This window comes from Leptonotus elevatus, chromosome 1 (genome assembly GCF_054856555.1).
Source record: "Leptonotus elevatus isolate MCC_2025b chromosome 1, RoL_Lele_1.0, whole genome shotgun sequence".
Classification (NCBI taxonomy): Eukaryota; Metazoa; Chordata; class Actinopteri; order Syngnathiformes; family Syngnathidae; genus Leptonotus; species Leptonotus elevatus.
In genome coordinates this window covers 32,353,661-32,373,797 of record NC_141239.1, presented here as the reverse complement: position 1 = coordinate 32,373,797, position 20,137 = coordinate 32,353,661, and the positions used below count along the sequence as shown (strand labels likewise).

General features: G+C 40.2%; 1 protein-coding gene across 1 annotated transcript; it reads right to left on the bottom strand.

Moving 5' to 3' along the window:
* Nucleotides 1–15,395: 15,395 nt before the first annotated feature.
* msrb1a (methionine sulfoxide reductase B1a) lies at nucleotides 15,396–19,896 on the bottom strand. The gene is made up of 4 exons (XM_086077297.1): nucleotides 19,756–19,896; nucleotides 18,844–18,986; nucleotides 18,064–18,178; nucleotides 15,396–17,391 (listed from the first exon to the last, which is right to left on the bottom strand). The coding sequence occupies exons 1-4, from the start codon at nucleotides 19,808–19,810 to the stop codon at nucleotides 17,372–17,374; spliced, it is 333 nt and encodes a 110-aa protein (XP_085933423.1). The 5' UTR covers nucleotides 19,811–19,896; the 3' UTR covers nucleotides 15,396–17,371.
* Nucleotides 19,897–20,137: the final 241 nt, after the last annotated feature.

Genomic DNA, 20,137 nt, shown 5'->3' with positions numbered 1-20,137 from the left:
AGATGCTCAGATTTCAAACCTGACCGTGTCAATGGACGAGGGGGCGGAGGAGAGAGTGGAGATAGATAAAAGTGTATTGAGGAACAAGCACACACAAATACCCTGAGGCGGAGTTCTCTTCACACACTGATAAATGGATCGGGCAAGCATCTACAGATTTGGCCTTTTTCCTTGGTTAAAATGCCTGAGGGAAACTGTAAAATTTATAAAAGTTAAGCATCAAAACAAGTGGGAATGCAGTTCTTTTTACTGAGATTATACAAGCGGGGGAAGGGGGACAAAAAAAAACACGGCGCAAACAAAAGGTCTCCGCGGACATCGACGTAACCCTGGCAAACATAGAATAATGATACGTTTTGAAGTACGCACAGCCATTGTAAATCCATCCTGGCACGGTGGAATTCACGTTTTAGGAAGCGAACGTCTTCGCTGGCACACACAGCCCGAATGAGGTCAGGATGGAGCGCTTGCTTTCATCATGTCTTTTATTTGCTTTTCCCCCTTACGCTAATTGCTCTGTTTTGGGGTTCTACTGGCGAGTTCGGGCTCGGTAATATAAATAGCCAGTTTAAAACAAACAAACATGGAGCCAGCAGCAGCAGCAGCAATGGAAGAGCTTACCAAGTGGTGCATTCAAGTACAAGCTGTATCAACTATATGGCCCACAGGTGTGTCGCACTGCCGCATTCTCCGCCTCTTGATGGAGCTCTCCTTTCGCCACAGGCGCGCTCCATGCCATGTACACGTGTCAGCTATTATGGCGAATTACAAAATGCTGGAAGGGGGGGGGGGTACCCGACAGTATCCTTTAAGCCGCCACAAGTCATTGTTTTTTTTAAGAAAGCAAGAAAAAAACATTTTTTTTTTTAATGATGTTATTACAGTCACATGACTTAATTTGTGTTATTCATTTTGACACCGGTCCCTGTTTTTGGTCTGCGTAGCATTCATGTTTCAGCTCAAGTGAACCGAACCACGCCAGAATTCGCTTGCAAAACTCACTTGACCAAACAAGTCGTACAATTAACCAATCAGATGTGGAAAATATGAACACAGTCAAGTATCATGTTAGGTCAAGCTTTTTGATCCATGTTTTATGGAATACATACTGTTGAAATTAAAAAGAAAAAAAAAAGATTGGGAATTCCTGGTGCAGGCTGTGGGGAACAAATGCAATCGTAAAAACATCAATAGCTTTTACAGTCTATGCTAAAATGATTTGTTTTACTACCGTTCACTCAATATGAACGTTTCTGAGGAGTGATGCGATTCTCCCAATAAAGTACAAACAGTTGAAACATAAATGCTCACATCCTAGTGTTTAAAGTGCGGCTCCTTTTGAAGAAATACAAGATGTCACACATGTAACTTGTAAGATGCTCAATTGTGGCGCCCTCAGGTAGAATACAACACAAAAGCAACCAGCCGGGAACCTCCCCCATGCATTTCATGTGCATTGAAAATGGAAGCAAAGAGATAAGAAAGATGGATGCACGTGGAGAAAGCACCCTTATGCGGTCCTCCTCCTGTATTTGCATACCTCACACAGGTGCACCCATCGACAACATTACTTTATGGAGACATCACTGCACCGAAGACGATTATAGCTGGGAAAAAAAAAACATTCACAGCCTTGAAAGTATTAAACGGCGGTAAAAGCCACATAAGTGAAGGAACCTCTCATCGTGCATGGAAGCAATTGAAATCTAAAGAGGAGTTTGCTGCTATGCGCTTCAACTTTATGGGATGGGCCCAAACCAGGAGGAGATAGACGCAAACAGCTATGCAACTCATAAACAAAAATATCGCCCGCTATAGAAACCAGCTGCACTGGAGCAATTTTCAAGTTTGTTTGATGTTGCCAATCAAAAAATAAAATGCCTTTCCAGAGAGCAAGTCTGGGCAAGAGCACCATTTATTTATTTTTTGTACTGAAAACTGTTATTTACCTTCCCACTTCCCAGGCTGAATCTTTGCAAGTGTTTGAAGGGAATTAAGCGGAATGACAACCATGTCATCACACGGGCTGAAGAACGTTTGGGAAATGCCTCATGTTCTAATCCGCGGCTTTTTTTGCGGCCGAAGAGGGATCCGGAGTTTGGCTCCTGTGCACAGTTGGGTGTGTGGGGAAGGCTGGAGGTGTGGGCCTCAGCGTGTGTGCATGACATAAACACGTGAAAGAAAGAGGGGGGGGGGGGACACGTGTGATTAGTTTGGCATACAGTTTTGTGCCTTCTAGCCCTGTTTGGGGGATTCACGGAGACATGTGGCTGCAAATCTGACAGCTAGTCTGTAATTGTAACGACTGCGTAGAGCTATGCGTGCGAGTCGTCTTATTACCTATACGGTCTTCTTGTGGATGTGCGTGTGGAGGCCTATTGTTCCTGTATGGAGCGTTTAGTGGCGGCCAATCCCACGCTTGTACTCAAATGAGATAATTGAAGGCTGTTTTTTCTTCATTTTCTGAAATGTTAATTGCCCTGACATTAGATAGAAAGCCGCAGCCCGACCTTTATTGCGTCACTGTCACCAGTTGTTTCCCTCTTCGTGCACTTCTTCTTCTTTTCATCTTTTCATCTCTGCAATTCAACAAGACGGACGACGGGATCGCGCACTTAGCGACCGTTCGTAGCGTTCAAATGTGAGCTTTGCAAAGCCGATCTTCTTCTTCTTCCATCATCATAATTGAACTACAGTAGCGCATAGGGTAGAAGTGCTGCGGGCCTGGTCGTCACGGTTACCATTATAACAGGAAGTTTAAATGAGCAGCAGCTGCACCGCGCCAGCTGTCTTGTATTTTAAAGTGGAAGTCAACCTTAAACATTTCTTGACAATAATATGTTATGTTGTGACCTCACTAGTCTAAACATGACATTCTGATTAATATTACATTTGTGGAATATGAGTTATGAAGCAAAATCCAGCCGTTTTTATCCATCTTAGGGGGCGGCCATTTTGCCACTTGCAGTCGACTGAAGATGACGTCAATGTTGCTCAGGTCAGCACAGATTCAGAAAACAGGTCAGCTGTGTGTGGTAAAGCCCTGCAATGATCCGGTAGGATATATTTATGCCACCTGATGCGGTTATATTTTCGCAGCTCGAACTTGTTATGTGCAGGCATATAAAATATTCTAGATGCAGTAGCATTTTTTTTTTTTTTCATATTGTAGTCGAGGTGCAGTATCAGCACATTCACATAGTTGGAGAGTGGAGCGAGCGACTTGAGTTTTCATGATTTCATATACTTTTTAGACTTTTTTTTTCATATACTATTTTCTTAATCATTCAAATTTGGCAGGTTAACAAAACCCTGGGCTGTGTTAAATTTAGAAGACATTTATTTTAACTTTACAGGAACTCATGTAACCATGAATTCTCGTGGTAGTTGTGAGTTCACAAACTCTGGAGAATACATCTTGTGAGATGAGCGTGTTGATTTCTACCAATCCGAACCACCAATCACAGAGCGACATTGTGTTTGGGGGCAGGATATGCAGCTCTGGCGAAACCAAGAAGCGCCGACACCGTGGGAAACAAACTAATCTAACATGGATGAACGGACGCTGCAATGAATTCTGTTCTTGCAGAATTACTTACTCATCGTTTCCTCGTCGATTGTTGAACAGCGTGCATTTTTAATCTGGCAAGATGTTCGTGTGTTTTTTTTTCCTACGACGAGACCGAAGACGACATTTTCATCCGTTGCCGTGTTTGGTCAAAACAAACGTGTACAAGATGACGCATCGTCCAATCAGCTCGAAGTATTGTACAAAATGTCCCACCTTTCCCAAGGTAATCACCGTGGAGCAGTCCCAGATTGATATAGTGGAGAACTCTCTTGAGTGAATCACAATCATCCATCTGGCTATTGCCAGGTTAGGACTCGACCAATACATTTGAATTGTAGTATTTTGCTATTCTGTATTTATATGCAATGTTAATGTTCAAAATGTACAGAATGTTACAGTGGCATACAACCATTTTGGGAGGGATTTTTTTTGTTGTTGGTCATGGCGATGGTGGTATTTGGTGTAAAAAGATAGAGAATAACCATCTGGGTTAGACCATTAAAGGTTTACAAAAAACACTGCCTGTACAGTTTTAATTCAACACTAGAACCATATGCAGCATTCCCACGCTTTTGCCAGTCTCGACCTCCACCCTTTCATCCAAAGATGGTCACTTCCTGCTGCAATATAACAAGTATGGCAGCCTTGAGGACGTTTAAAGCGGACTCCGCAAACCAACGGGTGACGTCATATTTCTACAACCGCTTCTTTTTTTTTTATACGGCTTATTGTGTGATGCCTCTAATTACTGGGCAATACGACCACAGCACTTTGTCTAGCCAGTCGCTGGAGTTTCCCAAGTTTTTGTCATTCCAGCCTGTCGAATCCAGAATGTTATAGAAGGGAGCTGTCACTATTTAAAAAAAAAAAAAAAAAAAAGAAGGGGTCGAACCTGTTAGTCGCCCTTCCCTTGAGGAGTTGGGAGTGAATAGTATCAACTGTCCTGTAATATCTTGCAGACGAGTGAGGCAACATTTGAGTTTGTGTGTGTGTCAGAAGCGCTTCATGCTGCAGAAACAGGAGATGGGCTTCTACCCCGTGGGAATGGTCTGCATTTCAAAAGGAATGCGAAATTATGTTCGACTCAAACGAGCAAACTATCAGCTTGGGTGCTGACAGCGGTTTTGGCCAAAGGCAACACGAGTGTACCAAATATGTGACCCACCATTAGGGAATGGAAAACAGGCTTGCTGGGAAATAAACGTGGCTTCAGAATGACTTGTGTATCACTTCCATTGACATGTTCTATCATCCACAGTACATCAAAAGAGGTCACCTGTTTTTGATCCCAGCCCTCAAATGGATTATAACCGGCAATTTGTTAAGACTGCCAATGACTGATGTTAGCACACTGGAGCAGAGTTTTCCGAAATATGAGCCATTTTTCCGATCATTTTTGGCTCTGACTTGCAAGCAAAATTTGAGATACCAGCGCAATGGTGGCAGTGAACTCAACTCACTTTAAAACAAGCGGCAGTTTGACAAATAGTGAACAATTCTTCAAAAAGAGGCTCAAGTTGAAGTTTACTGTCAAACTAAACATGAAACAAAGAAATTCAAAACAACCTCACAAACTTTGCTTCAAGAAAGTTCGTAGCTTAAGGCTAACAAACGCCGTTTAACGCCAATGACGGGATAACGGATAGCATTAGGGTTGCTACCTCGCTAACCCTTTAAACAATGACTATTTGACCACCAATGATGGAGCAACACATGTAGACAGACAAAATAATACTCTACGGCGTATGTTATTTATCCTTTGCAAAACATGACCAATACTACAACAGCTGACTGAATCAATTGTAAAACTCTCCTTTATGTGTCTCTGTCTTTCTTATAATGCCCCCTAGGTGGCCAAGGGGCACACACCAGAAGGAATTGAAGCCCAAAAAAAATACAGCAAACACTGTTTAATTCTTTACATTATATGTAGTTATGTCATTACTGTATGTTTTTTGTAAAGTTCATAATTATGGAGTGCTATTTTTCTAATAAATAAAAAAACATCACAAAAATGTGTGTTGTTTTGTGTCGAATGGCATTTCCATTCATTGTAACAGGGAAATATCATTTGCGATACAAAAGTTCCGAGTTACAAGCATGGCCATGGAACGACTTCACCTTGTATTTCAAGGCACCACTGTGATACTCTAGTGACATCATGCACTTTTCGTGCAACTTGGTCACAGTTTTAATCAGATCTGCAACCAAATTAGAACATCAACAACTAACGTCACCTCTCATCTCCTTGGCGGCAATGCAATGAAAAGAGATCCTCATCCGGAATCGTCAGAGCACCCACAGCCTGCAAGAGCAAGAAAAAGAATTCCGGCTGAGTGTCTTTGTGTGTCTTCTTACGAACACGAGCAGACAGTGGACAAGATGGTGGCCGTATCGCTTCCTAAGGAAACACACCAGCGACTCCATCTATTATTGAGCCTCGTGTGTGATGATTGGTGAACCCAATGGGCCTTATCAGTCCTCTAGTGTGAAGAACTGCTGCCTCTGTGTTTTACAAAGAAATACACTCCGTGCCATTTTGATGGGACGGCACGGCTCGGTAGTTTGTGATAAGAAGGAAAACGATGAAAAAATCCGCTCGGTATTTTACATGGATGCCTCCACCCAAGAAGTATGTGACGACATTGTTAAGTGTTTGTGCCGTAACACTGGTGGAGTTTATGACTGCTGGTGATTTTGAAACACTGCCACAGGACTTTATTCCCGTCGTCGTGGTTAATGAAGCCCAGAGCACTATTGTAAGGGAAGCTCAGTGAGCAACAGCCTGGCGAATTATAATATATTGTGCATCATATGGTAGTACAATATATAGTAGAGGAGGGCCTAGTCAGGGAAATAACAATAGGACTGAGGTATTCCATACATAAAGATTTTGCAACAATGCAAAGGAATGAGGCAGCCTGAACATTTGCGGTTATGAAAATCATCCGTCATCCATTTTCTGCAGCATTTTCCCTCCTGCCAGAGACTATGCCAGCTGACTATGGGCGAGAGGCGGGGCTACACATGAACTGTTCGCCAGCCAATCGTAGGGCACATGGAGACAAACAGCCATTCACACTCATATTCACATTCACACCTATGGACAGTTTTAGAGTATTCAATTAACTAAGATTCATACATTACTTTCTGGAATGTAGGAGGAAACTGGAGTACCTGGGAAAAACCCGCGCAGGCACTGGGAGACCATACAAATTCCATGCAGGAAGGCCGGAGCCGGGATTCGAACCCATGACCTCTGAACTACGAGATGGTAAACGCACTTCCACCAAAACTTATGATAATTTTCAATGTAGTTTCCAATAAATCTTTTTTTATATAAGTCGCTGGTGAGGGACTGAAACCTACCATATCCAAATTTGGTAAACTTCATATTTCTTCACAAATCAATCTATAGGATTGGTCAGGTGTTATTTTTACAAATGATTGCCCACTCTTTTATTTTATTTTATTTATTTATTTTTTCTGAGAGAGCTCAGTATTGTTCATTCAGTAATTTTACCGATTTGACATGATTGTCCAATCTTAAGTGTTGAAAATGGCTTGCTGACCGCTCAATGTCTATGGACGAACAAACATGCTCATTTTCTTTTCTTGAAAATTGATAGTTTTGGAGATTGAAGGATTTTACCCAACAGCTGGGTATATCATTTATCTGTACCATGACAAAAACATAATAATAATAATAATAATAATAATAATATAATATACAGATACAAACACAAAATAAATAAATATAAAATATATAAAATGTACATGAAATACATAAATATAAATATAAAACATGGCTGCAACGGTTTTTGCTCAGACTGACCAATAAGAGGTCAGAAAAATATGACATCCAGCGCGTTAACCCTGTGAGGACAAATCTGAGCTCTTATTGGTTAAAGAATCAGTCTCATTGTACTGTAAATACAGTTGAGCTTACATGGGCCATCGCTACCAATTCTGAAGGCCCCGTGCAGATTAGTTTGACATAGCAACATATAGAGGCTAAACTCTTTTCACACATATAAATTTAGCAGCAACATGCAGACACTGGAAGCAGTGTGGCCATGAGAAATATTATGAAATTAAGAGAATAAATAGTTTGGAATTATCTAATACAATTTCTTGCAACAAATATAGGTCTGTGTTGTTGACCACCTACCATTGGAAAATAAAAATAAAAAATAAAAATACACATACATTTTTGTTTTGGCTGTGTAGCATTTATCAAAATGTGAGTGATCACAACAAGATGTCTTCACTCTCAGTGGACGCAACAATGAAGATGAAAAGACATCCTCATTGAGAATGAGTGCATCCTTAGGGTGTGAGAGCGAGAGAAATCATTCCCGCTGAGTGCTGACAGGCGATCAGAGCGTGCGTTTGTCATTCTGGCACGCAAAGAAAAGAAAAGAAATCCACCGGAGCAGAACTCAAGTTTATCTACGCCAAATGTCAAATGATTTTCTGACATGCGAGGGGAAGGTGATGGTGGATAACTGTAAAGATTCACTTGGCTCTGCAACTGAGGAAGTGGGTTAAAGTACTGTAGTCTTCTGCGTGCGTGCGTGTGTGTGTGTGTGTGTTGCACAGGAGGTGCCGAGGGGCATAAAGCTGTCAGGTGAGTGGAAATCCCCTTTCAGCCTCACTCCACCTGCTCAAGATGTGATGATCACACAATCAAACACGCACATGCAGTACAGTATTTGTGAGCACAAGTCACTCACTTTGAGGTCCAATCTCGCTAATGGGCTTCTTCCTTTAGCGCTTGTTGATGTTCAGAGGGACAGCTCGGCTGCTCAAGCTCACCTATTAAAGCAGACACCAGTCGGGAAGTGTCTGCGACTGGCATTAATTATAATAATAATGTGAATGTTTGTACGAGTCTGTCTTTGGATAATAGTCATGAAAGAGTGCTCAGATCTTAATTTAACCTGTTTTAACATCGCCGTTTCTTAACGGAAGCCAACTCAATCAAAGAGAAAAATGTGCACTTTGTTCAGGTCGTGACTCGTGAGCTGTTCATTTTCTCAGGCAAGACACTTACTGATTGAAAACTTTCAAAATAATAGAATGATGTAACAAAATTCTATCATTTCTATTGTCTTCATTTCCTGTCTGTACAATTGTACCAGTATGTTAGCGTATGTTAAGAGTTTCAGTTCATATGTGTTGCCATGTCAATCTAATCTGCACTGGGCCTTTTGAATCACGAGTGCTGGCCAATGTAACTTCATCTTTATGAGCAATGTTACTGTTTTTGAACCAATCAGATTTAAAAATTTGCCGCACGGGGCCAGAATGCTGGCCCTGAATTTAGTCTGCCTTTTTCTGCCCCCGCGGTTGGTCAGTGCAAAGTTGTTGGACGAGCAAAACAAGTCTTCAGCAATCTGCACTCAGTAATACATTTAATAATCAACATCTATAGTGCTCAAGGTATCATATGTTGTATTTTATTTTTAAATCATGTTTTTGTCATGCTATTAGATAAACATTGATTCTATATTGCTCAAGATGTTATGCATGGCGCAGTTCTGTACTGCAGAGACTCTTAAGGTATTTTAGCCTATTATGCATGAAAATTAACACATTTTAGCATTTACAAACTAAGTAAGAAATAAAAGACAAATAATCTTAAAACAAAGTTAATAATCTTAGAAAATCTGCTCTTGCGTAATATATAATTCTCAAAACAAGATCAATAAGACTTTATGTTTGATATAATTTGATTTTTGCAGTGTGGTATATTGTGTTTTAGTAATTGCTCTAATATAGTGGTTGTGTTAACAGATCTGAGGTATATTAATTTCACTAACACATTAAATGTAAAACAAAATTTTGAGTTAAAGTGAATTTTTATATAACTGGAAATGACAAAAGACGTTTTATGTGAGACAGTATGTTTTTTTTTTTTAATTAACTTAAAGGTGCCGTTTAAAAAGGTAATGTTAAAGCTTTTTCTACATCATGCATGTTCCACCAATGCCCAGATGAGTACGAAGAGCCCTGACTGTTTTACTCTGACTGAATCTATCAGCTTTTATCTTCCCTTTAGAGTGTGCGGACCCTCACACTCCACAGTTTCTTTGGGGAGGAGAGAGTTTTTCTGACCTCATTTGAAGTCATGTCTTGGTTTGTCAACTGTGGCTATCGCTTTAAGATGGTGCACGTACTCGCACGCGCGCCATGAACGAGCCTGACACAGATGCTGCAGTTACGCTTTGGGCCAGGGGTGGCAGTCACGAGTAAAAAAAGTGACAAACTGCACAAAGATACTTTAAGTAGAAGAAGTGACTTTTGGCTTTTCCTGTTAGGATTTTCATAAATTAAAAAACTAAAATGTCACAGTTTTTTATTTACATTTGCACAATCTGCCTCCAAAGATGTTCAGTGATTCTCATAGTGTGGTATGATGAGTATGACTGGTGGTAAGCAAAATAATAACAGCCCGAGTACAGTTCAGTTGTATTTCACTTTTAAGTTGAAAACATTTGCGTTCATCTTAAAGAGCTGTTTGGTTTAAAAAAATTATTTCGATACATTTTTAATTGTTTTATGTTGAATACATTTCAACTGATTATTTTACAGCAGTTTGTTAAATGCAGTGCTAATGTTCAAAGAAAAAATATTTAGCCATCCTACGAATAAATAATTCATTGCTCTCTGGAGCATTTTAACTCACTCAAAGCTTGTAAGGAGAAGCGGTTGAGAAAATGAACAAATGTCCGCATTTTCCAGCATTCACAGTTTCTGCAGAACTTGACATTTCTAGTTTCGTAAAAAAAAGAAAAAAAAAGAGGTGTACATCTGTTGCAAACACACACTCAAGATATTTCAGGCTAATTTCTCAAAAACACACCCTTGACTTAACTTTTTTTCCCTTTAACCCACACGGTAGGTATGCACTGCATCTCATGTGGCATCCACTCTGGCATAGCTACCCGAGAAGATGAGAGAGGATGAGCAAATTGCAGGGTTGGCTCAGTGGGTGGCTGAAATTTGGACGGGTTGGGTGGGGCTGCGGGAGGACGGTACGTGTCACTGAGCCCATTTGTTTGGCCTGCACAAGTGTACAGAAAAATTGAAGTGGAGCTGTGAAAAACATCATTCTTGGGGTGGGTCAATCTGGCAGGGTATCAAAGATTTGGCATAGGAGGACGCAGGGGGGTCAACTCAAGGTCGACGATGGACCGAACAATGTCAATTGGCTACTGGCAAGATGGACAGTCAAAAGAAATGCAAATGAATGAGATGTATAAGACATGTGCGGTGGATATAAAGTCTACACACCCGTGTTCTAATGCCGTTTTCTTGTGATATAAAAAAAAAAAAAGCAAGACCACCATGTACAGCATGTGACTTGTATAACTTTTTTTTTAAGGGTAAGTAAAAATAACAGAAATATGATGTTGCACAAGTGGGCACACCCTCAAAACTAGGATGTGGCTGTGTTCACACACATTCAAACTCGTGTTAAATGGGAGTCAAAACACACCTGCCACCAATCAAAGTGCCCCTGATAAATAAAAATACATTTCCGTTCTAATAGTGATTTCCTGTCTTTTGTTTTGTTTTTGTCTATTTCATTCTACAGCAGCAGAAATCTGAAGGTTTTGTGACTTGCCAAGTAAACAAAAGTAGTCTTCTACTGATGTCTTCCTTTGCCCCAAACCTAAACAAAGTCCCATTTAACTTGTACAAGTGTATATGTAGTCCTGTTAAAAAATAAATATAAAATTAAATTCAAAAAAATCAACAGTATACACCAAACTGGCCCTCGAGGGATTGTTCTTCTACAAACAGACAAAAAGCACAAAGAAGAGTGTTTCTTTCAGGATTATCTTGGCCCCCTTTAAACCCCTCACAAAATCCCTGTGTAGTCTATGATGAGACCAGGATGAAAGGTAACGGGGGGCCCACAATCAGCCACTTTTGTCCTGCCCTGAAAATAAGAGCCCGTCTCCCTGATCTGCCAGAACAATACCGGTACCACAGTTTACTTTGAAGCTCTCAGGTGGACCTGTGCTGTTGTCTGGGGATAAGGGGTGTGTGGTGAAGTGCTATCTCCTCTCAGACAGATGAGTGAAAAGATAGTGAGAGACATTTGCAAACACATAGACCTACGTGATGTTCAAAACCACGCCCGTGGAGGTCAGACAAAGGAATGTGATCATGTGATAAAAGTGACAAAAAGGTGGCGGAGGTCGACCAAAGTTATGTGCTTGCTTTCAAATGAATTATGTTGTTTATTTCCGAAGTGGCAGCACTCACAGCTGGGATATTTTTCCTTGATTAATGTTTTAAGCTTTTGGCATTTTGTTGGTGGAAATGCACAACATTTCCTCAATGTAGAAATTCATCTTGATAAAGTTAGAATTTTATATGTACAGTGTTTATAGTAAATATTAGGGATGTTGCATACCACTTTTTTTCAGACCGATACCAGTACAAGCATTCAACTATTGAGTAGTCACCGATACCACTAGTACTTTTGATAAACCATATATATAAAAAACAAAAAAAACAACACGATAATTTTAAACAAAGACCTATATAACCAAATATTGAATTTTGAAATGGCAGTTTTCCAATAGCTTTTTTTCCATTTCTATACATATACTTACAGAAGTTGCATCTAAAAATAATTAAAATAATTCAGGTTATAATATAACCAAGTTGTTCAATTAAATTAATAATAATTCCCTATAACCATTATGGGGGAGTATTATTAATTTAATTGAACAACTTGGATGTCAACCAGATATCTTGAACGGATTGCTTTCAACTTCCGCTGTCATGCTAAACATGAATTCAAAATAGCAGCTAGCTAGTTACTCATTAGTGTGTGGCTAGCACACCAATCTGTATATATTACTGAATAGCTGATAGCCCATACATGCCTGTGCAAGCCGTTGAAGCCACAGGGCAGCCATCTTACCCCTCCCATCTCACGAGCAGACTACTGTATATACTATACGTATACGTACAGATTAGACATATACAGCTAGTTGGCGGGGTGGTCACTATTTCTTAACGAGTGGACGGTATGTGGCATGTGCTGCTTTGACGACCCCCTTTTTCTTTTATCGCTAAGTTCCTTAGACCCCAACATTAAATTTGGCAGAGGCACCTTTTGTTGAATTACAGGTATAATTCTTTAGTTTTTTTAAATATGTACAAGTTTCCTCCTGAAAACATCATTAAGCATATCATTTATAAATGGATTTAAGGCAAGTTGTAAAATGTCTAAAGTCATCTTGTTTATGTTTAACAAAATTAAAGCATCATAAATCATGCCATTTCTACAAAGTAGGCCTACTGTTTCAAATGTTCTCCAGTTTTGATACTGTAAATGTATAGAATAGCATGCCGAGAAACGTTTTCTGGGGTGGTAATATGGCGCCCTTGCGGCTTCAAAAGTCTTGGCCTATCAGCTATCCAGCAATATATACAGATCAGTGGGCTAGCAGCATAAGGATGGCAATCGACTTGATATGGAAATACAGCAATTTCTCTTGCTATGATTTCATTTTTCAAAGGTCTTCCTTTCAAAGCATGTGTTGTCCTGACAGAAACACTAAGAACTTGGAGCACCTTCGATCTCTCCTAGTGAGCTCCTTTGATCCACAGCAAGAATCCCGCTGCATAAAAGCCCCATTAATCTTTTTCTTCATTACGCCGAGTCCAAACCCATATGGAGGACATTTTCACCACATCGGAGGTGGTGCTTGTCTTCCTCTGGCATGTTAATCCTCACGGTGAGCTTCTCCAATGTTGAAGCCACATGATGCATTCAGTTGAAAGGATTTGGAGCGGAGTTATTCTGTACCACTCGAAGCAGAAGCAGGTGCAACTGCTCATAAACAGACAAAACAGGCATCAAAACAGGCTTCCTTGTGCACTGTATTGTTCAGTGGCAACCTCCAGGCTGGCCCTCGGCCCGCTGGAACCCTCGACTGGTTTGACGTAATTACGGATTCAGATTGAGGATGAGCCCCAGAGACCAGTGGAAGAGAAGAAAAAAATGAAAACGTGTTCTCAGTCCAAGTCGGTCTCGTGATTTTTATCAGAGGATTACCACTTCCTGCTTCCTGTTTGCTTCCTCTCGGCCATGCAGCTGCTGAGCCGACGCCAGCCAGAAAGAGTGTTTGACTGCAGATAGCGCACGTTAATTGCATCCCACGCACCGCACCCCCTCCTCCTTTTTCCTCCCCATCTGTCATTCTCACATCTGGTTTAATTTTGTATTTTTGTCTGCTGTGTTTGTTGCTACCTCATTCCGACTTCACCCCGGAGGACGATGAGGAGTCTGCGTGCCAGCTGTGCGTGGCAACTTTAAAAAGGAACCACAATAGAGACATCTAATCAGTGGCAAGGAAGGTATTATTGGATAAATGGGGGGGCTCTCGGGCAAGATGCAGAGGACGAGCTTAGACCATCAACTGACGACTCTTAATAGACTACAGATTGAAATGGTCAACACTTTAAATAAGCAGGGTGTTCCGAAAGTCATTCTACACTTCCTTTTTAGTATTTCATTGGGGGATCATTCGGACACATGTGAAGCCATCAGCATTTGTCAGCTCAGGCTTTGCAGCTTATGTAGGCATAGCATTCTCTTGCCCAAGGGAGGCTCAACAACCTCAAGTTAGTACAGGACAGATAAAGCTTCAGCAGTCTTCAAATGAAATGAGCTTTTGTATGGATAAACTCTTTCCAGGTTTGGGCAAACGCCTGCTCTAGAGGTTTGGTGCTTTCATCAGTGGTGATAGTAGCAGGCCTTCCGCTGTGTGGTTTGTCAAGAACACATCCTGTTTTGAGAAAGTTGCCATGAATAGCGTGCTTTTCAGTTTCCACTACACAATGGAGTAGTGTGGTGGCTGAACTGTCCCTGAACAGCAGTCAGGAGCAGAAGTACTTCTTACCAGGCAGCAATTTTACAACGAGGCAAGATGTGCGTACGACAACTGCAAAGCCTAAGCTATTTCTGATGGCTTCACATTTGTCCAAATGATACCTGAAACAAAATAGAAAAAGTTATGTGTTGAGGGACTTCCACTCTCCCATGAAGACTTTCGTCAAGTGTGTTGGGAATTTTGTCTATTTTTACGTTGAACTGGAGACAAGGCGTCATGTCTCACAATCTCGAAGTTTGCCAGATCCTTACTCATTGGACCACGACAATCTATGTATGGTTTGAAGGTCATCATCGCTGTTGATCACATTTCGTCCTTATATTACCATTGCTTGTTACTTCAGAAAAGAAAAATGAAAATTGTGGACGATACTCTCATAATGAATATCACACATGAAGATTGATTTTAATTTGTTTTACTTTCGAGGTGCCTCTGTAATTATGCTATTTCTTTTTGCACATTTGTACTACAAATAGAGCAGTTTCAATTTTAAAACGGAAGTGTAAATTAGGTGTGATCACAGGGGAAATAGTATTGACTTGTCAAGGTGGAATGTGTGACATTAGGGTTAAGCATCATCATTAAGGTGGCTAGGCTATATTGAACAAACTCAACAAAATAGATTTTATATTCATCAATGTATGAATTGAGTGAAAACGTTGGCACAAAGTCATCATTCTACAATGCAATGAAGTGTTATGGTTTAATACTTCACAGGTGTTTCCACACCTGCACTTTCCTGAAAAACTAAGCAGCGCCAGCGCTCTTGAACATGTGCCCACATCATCTCTTTGTTTGAAATTCCATCATGGCCCTGTGTTCTATAAAGTATAACAAAAATGGGCAGGTTTACTGGTCCACTTGGAAATATTTGCTGGTATAAAAACACCTAAGACATCTTGACATATACTGGGATTTATTAACTTTGAATACATTATGCTGTCTGACTGAAGGAAAATTGTTCCATGTCTACCGCGTTGTTGTTTCGTAATAAACATCAGCACTCAATGAAGTGGTGTTTTCGAGTAAATAATATAAACTACAGTCTGGACAGTGTCCGGTGCCTTGTCATTTGCATTTACAATCTCAATTTTGCTCATACTTTTACTGGACAAGAGTCCTATCAGGTCCCATTTAAAGTCTAATAGCACCACCTACTGATGAAATGCTGCAATTGCATTTTTAAGTCCGCCCAACGTTGAGTTCAAGTCAAACGGTAACCTCTTAATTAAACACTGCGTATGATACATAATTATGGTGTATAGTTTCCCTCAATCTTGATTAAATGTATCCAAATTATTATGTGTAAGACCCTTTTGTGTTCCAATCTTCTTGGATGACAACAACTTGAGACATAATCAAATTGAGATGAGATTCCAGGTCAGTGTCTCGGCCTGCGACAGTGAATTCTCATACATCACAAACAATCTTCTGGAGAAATGGACAAACATTACCAGACACACCTACAATCTTGTAGAAAATCTTAAACCCATTTGACTTGGAAAAGTGGGAACAACCTTTATAGGCCATATTGCCCGCCATTTTTATTTCCCGTGGATGTAATGACTAAGCATCCTAATATTTTTTAACTGATGGCCGCGTTCCAACAATCGCACCCCCAACCGCGCGGTCCCGCCGAACTCTCTGAAATGCTTCGGACAACTGAGACAGACACACTACACACTCGCACCCGTCGGCGGGAACGCGCAACCGAGGGGCACAAAGGCGGAAGCGCAAGAACTGGGACGCAGCCCACACGTCGCAAACAGGAAACGGAAACAAAACTGATGTATGAAAACCAGGACGTTGGAAGTCCCGCCTCACGAAAATGACTGAAAATCCATCTGAATCCATGTGATTTATGTAAATATGTCCATATAAGGCTTGGTGCTATTTGAAGACACCTCCCTCCAGAAATCGTGGGGTCCCACTCTGCTTTATTCTTTATTACAAGCAAAGCTTCCACAGCTCACTTTTTTTCTATCCTCCTGTTCTGTGGCAACACTAAGGTAGAAAGAATCGAGCCGAGTATGTATGAGTGGTCACATTAGGGATGAAATTGAGTGAGTTGCTAAATATCACAAGTGGGACCGGTGTATGCGATATGTTAAACATACAACACAGGAATTGTGTTTAACTGTCTCAGAAACAGATGGTGAAGAAATTGTTAAAATCTTGACAAGTTGTAAAATAGCAGTTGGCCAACTATTAAATGTGGCAAAAGAAGCAACCTTCCTTGCAGATAAAGACATTTTCTTTGACAAAAGGTGGTAAATGGTTGACTTGATGTCTTTTATCCTGCAATGGAGAACATGAAATTGCTCCGTGCTACGCCTTGGGAATACGTCGAAGCAGTCGCAACAAAATGTGACAAGATTGGGTCAACGCCTTTTAAATATATATATATATATATTTAATTAAACATGACAGTATAACCAAGCACCAATGCAGTGCTTATTTTCATCAAGAGATTATAGTAAATTATTAAATATGAAAATGTACATGTTATGTTGATTCTATGACAATTTTCATACAAATTAGTAATAGAAAGAAATACAGGCAACATTGTGATGGTAATTCTGTGAGAAGGGTGAAAATAGATCATATAATTTAAAAAATTCTAATATTTCCCTGAAGACAATCACTCCGCTACCTATTGTAAAAATGATCTAAGTGCAGCTATCCTGAGTCTCAAACATTGCATGATAAAACTATTTTTTTCTGTTGTTGCCGTCCAGTGAGGTCACACTCCATCCGAACTCTGGTGCTCCCCAGTCGGGCTTTTTCCCAGAGCACTTCATTCGCTGTCCACACTTACTTAGCGGAACCCAGAAATGACTACAAGACAAGCTGCACTTGGTCCTGAGCGCTCACTTTACTGTCCATCAACCTTGTCTGTGAAGCAAAAACATATGGTATCACCATGTGGAAATGTTGTGTTTTGTCAAATGGTCCATAAGAAGCCACGGCCGATTGAACAAAGAAAAGGTCACATCCTGATCGGATGCTATTTGCTTGTACTGTCTATGTCATTACAAAACATAATGCCTGAAAAACAGCCATGACATAAGCTGGCATTTACAGCAGACATGAAATGCAAAAAATATATATTATTGTAAGCACGCATCTGTACAGATAAAGGCATCACTCATAATAAACACAACCCCCATAACTTTACCCTTACAACACAATATAAATATAATAATACTTACAGGCATATTTTCTTTATCCTCTGCAAAAAGCAACTACCGGTAATATTGTTGCAGCTTACTGAGTGTGTTGTGAAACTCATTCGTCTTTTTGTCAGTATTACACTACCCCCCGGTGGCCAAGTCGCGCACACCAAAAGGACGTTGGGCTGGAATGGAATAATGCCTTTTCCATTCAATTCAATAGTGAACGATGGTTTGAGATAAGTTGTACAAGTAAGAAGCATTGCAATCAAACACATTTTACTTGCAAGTCAAGGTGCCACACTTTGAAGAGCAAGTTGAGTAAAATGTGTGAGGATTCCGTACATATTTCTCAACATTCAGAAAGAGGGAAGTCCATGTTCTATGACTGTACCTTTCGGGATGAACTTCAGTGAGCTGCTGAATATTCAAAAGCGAGACACGCCTTTGGCGGGTCCGTCGTCGACAAACTCGTGGCCGAGGCCATTTCCACACTTGCCACACGACACCTGGAGTAAAACAAAATCCCATTAGTGGTTTATTATACAGTACTCTTATTGTCAAATATTTTTAGAATACATTATTCTATCGATTATTCCATCAACTAATGGAAGAAGACTTCTTTTTTTTTAATTAAAGTTTATTGCAAAATCTATCTAAATCCAAATAAACAACTATCAATATCACACAGGGGGGACTGATGTACTCACAAACATTTTTAAAACAGAGGTACTTCTTACATGTTAATGGATACTGTTAATAAACACTTGTGTAGTTGCTTCAAGTTTAACTTCATGCCAATACTATGGCTGCAAATTTTCATAATAGATTAAGTTGACTTTTTCCGATAAATTGATTATGGTTCAGTTACTAGTTTGATCAGTATCAGGAAATAGACAAAAATATTGATCGCTTTCCCGAGTAAAAGCTGATGTTTACTATGATTTCTTATGATTAAACACAAAATATAATCAGTCTGCTTTCATCACGGTCTACATAAATCAAGAGAATTTTAGTGGAGAGCGGTTAAAGTTAGAGTAATTTGATTTTATTTTTATTTAAACCACAGATCTTAACAATTAAATGACTACCAAAATAGTTGGTTAATAAAGATTGATTAGTTGTTGATTAATTATCGGTAATGACGACACCTGTAGTGTTCTTGTGATTATACCTTGAAGGCGCCAGGTCTCTCCTGGCGTTTGGCCACGCTGTCTTGGTGAACGGTCTCCGTGAAAGTGGGCCAGGGAGACGAATGTTCATACTTGGAGCGGCTGGAGAAAAGATGGTGATCACACTTGGCGCATGCGTAAACTCCTAAAGGATGACAAGAGAGGAATTGCATGTCACTAAATTACTTTACAGTACTTTTCTTATCCCATTTGGATTATACAGATATACAATCTTAGAAATGGCTATTTTAGCTGTTATAATGGTGACGTCAATCCGGTGAAATTTGCCTTGGGGTTCTCAGGTTTGGGGTTCTAATCTCTGTTCCTGTTTTCCTGAGCAGTTTACATGGGTTTTCGCCAGCTTCATCGCACAAGCCTGTTCAGTTCACAGTTCACTCTCAATAGTCTTTATGTGTCAACGTGAGTCTGAATGCGCAATTTGTGCTCTAGGATGTGACGGACCTGCGACCAATCCAACCTGGTGTACCCCACCTAATGCCCAAGGCAACAATCTCAAACAGAAAACGGGTGCAAGGACAATGACGACATTTGGGGTGCAATGTATCGTGTGTGGCCATTTAGTTTAGAGAAGTACCGGATGTTTTGTAAGGGTTGTGCAACCTCCAGTTTCTTACAAAAGTTCACAGTTGTTGTTGGTGTTTTGGTTTGTTCTTTGTTTACTTTGTAAGTAGTCTTAATTACAACACCAAAGACAACTTTTCTGTTATGTCACACACAGATATAATATTTAATTCGACATAGCTGTCGAGGAATTTACAAATAGACAGTTGAAGACAACTGTAGCTTGGCTAACCAGCTAGCTCGCCACCGTTGACGTCTTAAAGCGAAAGAGTTTTAATTGGCAACAAATTACGATAGAACATCGAGTAAAGTAGCCCAAGTCGTAACAGCACCTGGCTTGAAATGATCTTTATAAACCTCCCGACCGTAGAAGGAACAGAACGACATTTTCACTGGCGCTTGGTTAAGTTCGCTCAGCAGTGAAAAATAAACCCAAACGGTTCAAGTACCAAGCAAACAACAGTGCGTACTCCTAACTTCCGGCGTAAAATCCCACATCATTCAAAATAAAACCGGAAATGATAGTAGTAGTGAAAGTAAAACACCTATTAAATGCTCACCCGTGTGAATTAAATGTGCACTTTGCCAGTCTATCTAGTGAGGAATTGCACTGCACCAAACTAACGTACATTTTAGTGTATTTATTTTCAGACGAATATTAGAAACATGTCGCCCTATATGATGCAGTGCAGTTATACACGTAACCAAATGATA